This window comes from Ochotona curzoniae, unplaced genomic scaffold, assembly GCF_017591425.1.
Source record: "Ochotona curzoniae isolate NIBS_2020 unplaced genomic scaffold, NIBS_Ocur_1.0 scaffold_1852, whole genome shotgun sequence".
In the NCBI taxonomy this organism is placed as follows: Eukaryota; Metazoa; Chordata; class Mammalia; order Lagomorpha; family Ochotonidae; genus Ochotona; species Ochotona curzoniae.
In genome coordinates this window covers 33,129,770-33,139,020 of record NW_024467087.1, presented here as the reverse complement: position 1 = coordinate 33,139,020, position 9,251 = coordinate 33,129,770, and the positions used below count along the sequence as shown (strand labels likewise).

Genomic DNA, 9,251 nt, shown 5'->3' with positions numbered 1-9,251 from the left:
ACCCATATGGGATCCCGGTGCATTCAAGGCGAGGACTTTAACCACTACACTATCATGCCAGGCCCGAGAAGGCATATCCAAGTCCACATCAGAATATACTGCTTATTTATTTACAATTAAAATACACCGAAAATTAACCAATGAACTGTTTCCCAACCAAATTTGTGTTGGGTCCACAACTTTCCCTAGGAAGACAATGCTCCTGGTGTTTTTCTCCAAAATCATCATCAGGAAGAAACTATCAAATCAGCAAACAGGGCGAAGGAGAGTTAGTTTGGGCTGATCCAGAAATCAGACGTCAGCAATATACACATCTTTGGTTCCCTTTTCATCAATGTGCAACACAGCCTTGTGGGCAACCTAAAGAGAAGGAACAGACATTGTTAGTTCCTTGAAAAAAAATATATAAATTGCTTTGGGAGGTTTGGAAGTAGGAAAGGAAAAGAATGGATGTGTCCACCCTTTGCTGTGCTGTGTTGATGGCACTTGGATATGAAGGCTACTACTTGATTATGTGTGGCCAATTAATCTCCGGTGATTTTAGAACTAGCGGATAGGGAATCCCTCCATTCTCCCTTGGCTTCTGCCTCGAAGAGTCAATTTGCAAGCACCCACTCCATCCCACCTGACTGAGAACTGTATCTTACTATTGTCACTATTGATCAGTAAGCCTTTCTATTAGAGTCATTCTAAGGCATAAGAATTTGAAACGGAAGAAACTACAGCAATACTTATTCGGAGAAATGGGAATAATTTTAGAGCAATTAGGGCTTTATACAAAATTCCCAAGTATCAGATTCATCATTGATAAAGTGGCAAATACACCCTCATGGAAGACAGTACAGAAATTCCTCAGGAATCTGAAGAGAAATCTACTATACAACTCAGCCATTCCACCCCTACAAATTTACCCAAAGGAAATGAAATCAGTATGAGTTAGCTGTACTCTCATTTTTGTAACAGCTCGACTTGCAATAGCTAAGATATGAGATCAACACAGATGTCCATCAACTAATGACTGGGCAACGAAAGTGTAGCATATATACACAACAAAATACTATCAAGTTGTATAAAGAATGAAATCTTTTCTTTTAAAACAAAATGGATGCGATTGCAGACCATTATGCTTAGGGAAATAAGCCAATCACCAAAGGACAGCTACCATGTTTTTCCTGATTTGTGGTAACTAACATACAAAGTATAAGAAAATTATACACACACACATATATATATATAAGCAAAACTGATATTTTGAGGTTTGACAATTATTTATCTCTACACTCCTGAGGACGGCCCAAAGCCTTGGGACTCTGCAGCTGCATGGGAGACCTGGAAGAAGTTTCTCCATATGTTTATTGAATTATTTAGTAGAAGGTTGAGCTTATGATTAGAAAGTAAATTGACAGTATATCATTACAAAAACTAATTTAAAAGTAAAAACTAAGTTAAAAGTAAGAAAGGAAGAGAAAGGGTGGAAGAGAGAAGGAGAGAAAATAGAGTAGGAAGAATCATTATGTTCTTAAAACTGTATATATAAAAGTTGCTTCCTTTATATAAATATAGAAAACAAAGTTGAGTTAAATTATTCTCAATGGTCGCTTTTTTTTCTCAATATACTCTAATAATTTTCACTTAGTATTAAATGGCTCAGGGTAATTTTCCTGACTCTGGGTGCCTATTGAATCCAGTCTCCCATGTACTGTTATGCTCAACCTCCACTCCTCACATTCTCTAACATTTTACCCATTCTTCAGTTACCGGTTCCATTTCTTCAGTGTTTTAGGGTGGCACGGCTGCTTCCACCCACTCCGTTTGTCCCTCTTTGGGAAGGATTAGGAGAGCTAGCGCATTGTTTCTGTAGTCCATTTGCAGCACTGTGCAGTTCAGTTCTCCGTCCACCAGGTGGTAGCATTGTTCTATCTGGTGCATCATGGGCACTACTGTGGTCTTGTCCAAGTTAGCACTGACTTCTGTCTTGGATAGATCAAAACGATTTGCCCACTGTGTTTAAAATTCAGAGGAAAGAGAGGTGTACTTTTTTAAAGGAGTATCAGTCCCAATGGAACTTTTTCTAATAGTTATCTTGTCCAGTAATTAAGATACCACAAAGGTAGGTATTTACTATAAAACCAGTTTTACAAGTGAGTAACTGAAGATCAGGAAGGGAAAGTCATTTGACATGGTTACCAAACATCAGAGCTAAGAGTCAAACCCAGGGCAATTAGATTTCATAATTTGTATTACAAACCACATTATATCCACCAGACCCATAGGTTACACTTCCATAAGAACACACAAGGTGAAATTAAAAAAAAAAAAAAATCTGTTCTGTTGTTTTAGTCATCTGCAGGTTTAGAGTTTATAGCTTATAATCATTCCTTCGCCTCCAAACGTGGCTGACATATGTCACAGAACTAGAAGAATGAATTTTGCACAGAACTTTGAGAGAACAGTCATATGATTGATGTTATAAGCACCAACTTTTAAAAATTGTTATTTTCCACTATACAGTCTTGTAGGTATAGGGCTTGAATGAGATGATGTGTGTAAATCGCAAATGTAACACAGTATCTACTACATAATAGGTGCAAAATATTTGTTAAAATATGCTCAAGTGTGTGCAAAAAGTAAGGACCACTGTGGAGCTTAAGTGCAAATCAATCTACATACCAAGAACAGGCTTGTCCCACCTCACTAAACCTTTTAAAAGGCATAATTCTCTAACCAGACACAAGGAGAAGCTGAGCATTTTAACCAGTGCCTCTGCAAGTATGCTCTCCACAAAAAATTTCCTGGGCTCTTTTTCAGAGCTATGCTTTCTTCCTGTTAGGGCCAATACCATGCAAAGCAACATCCCAAGAAAGAGATCATCATGGCATGAGGGACACTCACCTACCTTAGTAACAGAAAACCACTAGCATCCCACCCTGAGCTCCACCAGAGTATCTTACATCAGACTCAAAACTGACACCTTAAAGCACTACTTTAAACTCCATATAATTCACCAAGACCATGACTCTGTTTCATTTCAGGTCTTGGATTAGGCCCACAATTTTCCCTTGCATTTGCTTCTGTACATGACTGTTGATTTCCTGCTGGGCTGAAGAAACATTGGAGAAGTCAGTAGAAAAGAGTTCAGTCTTATAGATGCTCTTGATATCATCCAAGAAGCTTGCCAGTGGTCTCAGCTGCTTCCAAATGAAGAGGGCATTTCCCATTCCAGTTTCTTCTTTGGAAAACTAGGTGAACAGATCAGATACCAAAAGCTCTGCTGTCTCTGCCATGGGGGTGTCTGTGTGGTTAAACCCCAAGCCCTTCAGAATTTATGTTTGAGTTGTGGAGCATGCTCCAAAGGAAAGCATGGCTATAGCTGCAGAAATGCTCACGGGGGACAAAGATGATGTTGTGACCTGGGGTCTCCACGATGACCCTCCAATACAAGTTAAATGCAAAACCAGCATTGATGGAGATACTATCTTATAGAGTGGAATCTTGTTGGGGTGAATGGCAAGTGGTGACTTTGCTTGCAAGCCTGTTAGGAGACACACACTGGATTGGATGGATGAAATATTCTCTGGGCCAAAAACACAAAAATGCCCACCTTGATCAATTTTTTAAAAAGTGGCAAATACTTGATAATGTGCTCCTAAGGGGCTGGATAGCAGTCCTTCTCTCTCTCTTAAAACCATAATGTTGCATCTAAAATGGGACCCATAAAAGTAATGCCATTGACTGAATCAGATGAAACAGCAAATTTGTAAAAATATTGAAGTATATTAAATCTATGGAATTTGAATCACCCTTTATTTGAATGGGTGGCAGCCTTTTGGAGAGAGAGTAATACTTAGGTAAAATTAACTCTTTCCTTACATTATTCTCTGTAGAATACAACTTTGGATTGTGTTTTATTTTAAAAAAAAAATTTTTTTGTATTTCCTTAACAAAACTGTGTGAGATGAGAACATTCCTTTATTCAGCTAAAAGACAAAATAAAAGCTGTAAGTATAAGATATGATTAGGTAGGATGGAAGGCTGGTAGGTTATGTACAAGGTCGTGAGCTAAATTTAGTACACACAAACCATAGAAGCCTTGGGGCTATTTTGAAATAGCAGGAAAATTAAAGTGTGACTTTCTGTATTTTAGATATTTCTCTCACCTTCAGATATTCTACAGAGTCATATCCAAGTTTTAACACAGTGCAAGAAAGCAATAGAGCTAGGTACACTGAGCATGCAAAAATTAACACAAAAAAGCAGAGAAAGTCAGTCAGCTGTGGGACTCCAGTAAGTTGTAGGAGGAGAGCCTTATGGAGCCAAGCAGGGCTCCTTACTCCATTCATCATCATTTTCCTGAGTGATCGCATCCTAGTCAACCTGATGCTATATGTCCATAGTCCAGATTGCTCTCCTGAATTTCTAGCCATTATTCAACTGCCTGTTGCATATGTCCACCAGGATGGTTCACACATGCTTCCATCCCAATGCGAAAGTCTCAATGTTTCCAAACATGAACAAATCAGCTCTTTTTGACTCAGTGTGCCCTTTCATCTTCATTCCATGTCTCTGTCTAGCCCATCACTGTCTATGGAGAACCCTACGCCAGAAACTTTAGATTAATCCTAGGGGTCTCCTTCATGTTCATCCGCACATCTAATGAACCATAATGCCCTGTGCAACCAACCTCCAGAGTACTTCTCAAAGCACACCCCATTGCTAATGCCACTGCCTCATTTCATGGCCAGAATTACTATGTCAGCTTCAAGTGGGTCACAACACCTCCTCTCTTCCATCCCAAACTCCCCCTTTCCCACCACTCTAACATCCATATTGCCACCAGTGTCCTATGCCTGGTAAAGTTAACAAGCTGCTAGAAGGTCAACTGTCAGGTGATCACTCTTAGACCTTGGCCCTTCGAGCTAGGAATTTGGAGCTCATGCTGATTTCAGACTCTGAGCTGCTGATAGGGATGTTCAAAGTTCCCAAAAGGAGGGGAAAGCACTTACAGCACAATGCAAGAAGCCACCAATATCTCAGAGAGCAACACCTTGCTATTTTTATAACATGCCCTCTATTGCAAAACTGGAACACTCTTGGTTACAAATTAACTTCAACATTAACCCAGGAATGATATTCTCAAAGCCAATGCAGAAAACCAAGGCCAAAAGGAACAAAGTGAAAATGATAAGGATGAAACTTCATGTGATTGCTTTGGCTGAGATAGCTCATCTATTACAAAAAAAAAAAAAAAGGATGAGGAACATCAAAGCTAGTGGAGCCCATGTTTGTGCTAGGAAAAGCATCTTTTTGACAGACAGAATGAAGGCCAGGGGAAATCTTGCAACATGTACTAGAACACAGTTCTTACTATCAGGGCTAAACACTGGATCAGCAACCTTTTTAGGGAAAGACACACAGGTGCAGAGGCTGGGTGAATCTCTAATGGGCTAAATTGGAATTATTTATGAATTCATAGCGGAAATGATGTCAAAAATATCTTCCAACCCTAGACTTCTGATTGTATTCATATATATGTCTGCTAAGACAGAAAGCCGGGCCTGTCTTTTGGTCACTAAAGTCCCCTGTGCCCTCCCTCTGGCCACAGGACACCTAACGGGGAATGAAGTTGCCAGAGAAGAAGAAATCAAAGAATCCACTATCCAAAACTTGTTATGTACTGATTGTTTGCAACAAAGCAATGACAGCCTTCAAGGAGGCTCAAGTTCAACCTGATCTATGCCAGTTTTGAGGAGGGAGAAGAGGAGAAAAAGACCCTGCCTTTGCATATTTCCCATGTGCGGAGCATTTGATGAAGCTGTCTGAGTCCAGACATTGTTGGCTTCAGCACTTTCCTGCATGAAGGATACATGTGTTAAATTGAGGTGGAGCAGGGGAGGGCAGGGCAGCCAGCTGTTTTGGCAACGCAAGAGCTGTCTATGGTGAGACTCGGAAACCAAAACATACCATGCAGACTTTACACATTGAGGGCATTGGGTAGTGGGATTTTGACCATGCCATGACTGAAGAGATGATTGTTCTGTGCCATTGCTTCAACTCAACCAAATCTAGATCGAACTCCTACTGTGTAGAAAGCACCAAACTCAGCACTGATGGTTCGGGGTGAGTGGTAAGTAGGATGAGCCCCTTAGATCTTTCTAAGTACCTGGTTCCCTCTCCCAAATTGAATGGGAAATGGTACCCCTGGGCTATACGATAGTCAGTAGTGAGTATGTTCCACAGAAAAGCAACAGCAAGCTCAAGTCTTGCTTGAGCTCGAGTCTCATATTGACTGCCAGGTCAGTATGCTCAATCCTGACAAGGAAAAACACTGTCTACTCCCTCAGATACTACAAGCCCCTGCAGAAGAAATGTAGAGATGGAGGTAGGGGGTTGGGGCTGTAAAGAAAACTTGCAAATCTATGCCCTCTGCTGGCATGGTCAGAAAATGTCACAATTTATTTTTTACTGTATTTGATTCTTTTGAGCTTAACTAGCAAGTGATGACTTCAGGGTTAGTTTCTTTAAGCAAAGTTAAAAGTACATTAGAGCTGGGCAGAGGCCCAGCATGATCACTGTGGACAAATCACAGAAAGCACTGGGCATGCTCAGGATCATGGCTCTGCCCACAGCCGCCATGTTGATGGATGGAGTCCAGGTAAGTCTGCGAAGCTGCATGGGTACATGGGTCCCCCAGCCACCCATGCTGACCCAGGATTCCAGATGGGTATCCTACCTCTGCATCCACCAATGCTAGGAAGGGGGAGGGTCCTGGGCTTGTGGGTGCCACTCAGCAGTGAGCTCTGGGGTCTTGGGGGTATGGATTTACTGCCTAGGGACATCCATGCATAAGGCTACTATACATGTAGGTGAGGAATGAATCCTGAACTACACCCAAGGACAGGGCTTCTGCACTCGCAAATAAGCAAAGGGACTGAGTCGTGGTGGTTTGGAGGGGAGAGACCTGAAAATTGTTATGGGTCAGAATGATTACCAGCCCACATGGAAGTCCTGAGATGAGCTTATTAGCATAGAACATCACTGACCACAGCATGCCAGCCCAGACGAAAGCTATGGCTGGATGCCTGTCTAGCAGGGCTGGATCCCAATGCCTGACAGTAAGTGTCACATCAGGGAATGGGTCATTAGACTGGGCCCTGACACCAACCAGCATGCAAGAGAACCAGGTTCAGGGATGGATTCTGTGAAAAAATATGTGGGCCAAACCCTATGGAAATACAAGTCCTGCTGGTTAGGTTGAGAGTTGGGGTAGTGATGGGCAGAGCTAGGCATGACTATAAAACTCATGGATGCTCAGCAGTGCTAGGACTGGGCACAGGTGAGGCAGGTCCAGGCTGCAGCACCTACATGAGCACGCTAAAATAGTGTGTGGGATGGGCCAGCCCATAAAAGCTCATACATGAGACGAGTGAGGCAACATTGAACAAGAGCCAACAACTGCTGGCATACATGAGATCTGGGTCTGGGAGTGGCCCAAGTGGGGGAACCTTAGAAACTGCCCCAGTGGGTCATAACTCCCACAGTTGAGCACATGGTCAGGCCTGGGTGTTGCACAGGCTGGGCAGGGTAGCTCCATCTGTCAGCAAGTGTGTGAGTTGGTTTTGGACAAGACTGACTGGGTGTGAACAAGCAAACCATAGCCCACTGGCAAGCACAGAAACCAAGATGGAGTGCAGGTCATATCGGGCTGGGATGCCACACCTACCGATTCGCATGAGTCCTGGATGAGAGCAGACAGCAGGGCCAGGTTGCAATATCTGCTAGCAAGAGTAGGGACTGGGGGCTGACTGGGCCAGGCCAGGCTACAGCATCTGAAGGCAAAGGCCAAGACAAGGGAGGGGCTATGCCAAGCTGAGTCAGAGCTACCACTGGGCTAATTAGAATGGAATGCATGAGATCTGTGGCTTAGATCAGGCCTGGTTGGGGAGATAAGGGGAGACACTGTATGGGTTGTGGGTTCCACTGGTGAGTGCAGGGGCCAGAGTGGGTGCAGCGCTCTGGTCTGGATATGGATACAGTCTCCCTCGGCACTAGTGTGGACTCGGACTGCGGCATACAAGACTGGGCTAGACTCCAGCACCCACTGGAGCTCATGAGAACCAGGAGGTGGGGTTTAGGATGGGCTGGGCTAGGTCTCTGTCCCTTCTGAGCCATGCCTGAGCTGTGTCTGGGTATGGACCACACTTGGCTGGACTATAGAACCCAACAATAAAAACCAGAATGGGTGAGTGCTGGAAAGGAAAGGCCACAGTTCCTGCTAGAACAGGAGGTAGATTAAGTAGGTCCGGTCCATGGACCCACCAGTATGCACAAGATCTGACATTGAGATTTTGATGGAGGAACTTGGCAACTCCTCTGTTGGGACACAGTCCCTGTAGGTGAGCACAAGAAACAAGAAAGGGAGCAGTCCAGACCAGGTCAGGTCATGATACCCATGGGCTTACCTTTGGCTCAGGTCTGGGGCAAGCCAGGCTGGGCCAGTTCATATCACCTGCTGGCAAATCTGAGAGCCAGAATGGTGTATGGGTCATGCCAGGTCAGGCCTCAATACCAGCCACTCCACATTAAGACCAGGACTGAGGGCTGGCTGGGCTGACTAGGCTGTAGTCCTCACCAGTGTGAGTTGGAACTGGAGGCACGCTGGGCCAGGCCAGGCCAGGCCAGGATATAACACCCACTGGCAAATTTCAAGGTGAGGTAGGCCATATCACTCTGGGCTGCAGCATTCAACCAGCACACATGAGGCCTTGGGTTTGAGTGGGCAAACCCAGTAGGAAGGCTTTAGGCAGCTCCCCTGATGGGCCACTATTCCCACTGGTGAGTGTGGGAGCTGGGATTGGGGGAAGACCAGGCTGGGCAGGGCTACAGCCTCTGTTGACCTGCAAGTAAGCTAGATTAGGGACAAGCCAGGCTGAGCAAACTGTACCTATTGGTACATGCATAACCCGGAGAGGATGAGGGTTGGTTGGGCTCTGCAGCAGCATCAGCCTCAGATGCTGGAATGGGGGTGGGGGGAAACTGTCAAGCTAAACTGCAGTACAACCTGAGCAGCACAAGATCCAGGAGTGTGATGGACCCAGTAGGGAAACAGTGGGCACCTCCCTCTTGGGTTGTCACTCCCACTGTTGAGCATGAGAACCATGACTGGGACAGGCATGGCTAGACAGAGTGGCACCCATATGCACAGGCTGGATAGAGAGGCTGGTTTGGTCGAACTAGGCTTCAATGCCTCTTAA

At 44.3% G+C, this 9,251-nt stretch overlaps 1 protein-coding gene across 1 annotated transcript; it reads right to left on the bottom strand.

The window, feature by feature from the left end:
- Positions 1-1,739: 1,739 nt before the first annotated feature.
- SERPINA7 (serpin family A member 7) lies at positions 1,740-6,633 on the bottom strand. Its single transcript, XM_041000088.1, is given in 7 exon segments — positions 1,740-1,787; positions 1,789-2,006; positions 2,984-3,217; positions 3,220-3,275; positions 3,277-3,392; positions 3,394-3,574; positions 6,539-6,633. Coding segments are annotated over 7 exon segments (948 nt in total).
- Positions 6,634-9,251: the final 2,618 nt, after the last annotated feature.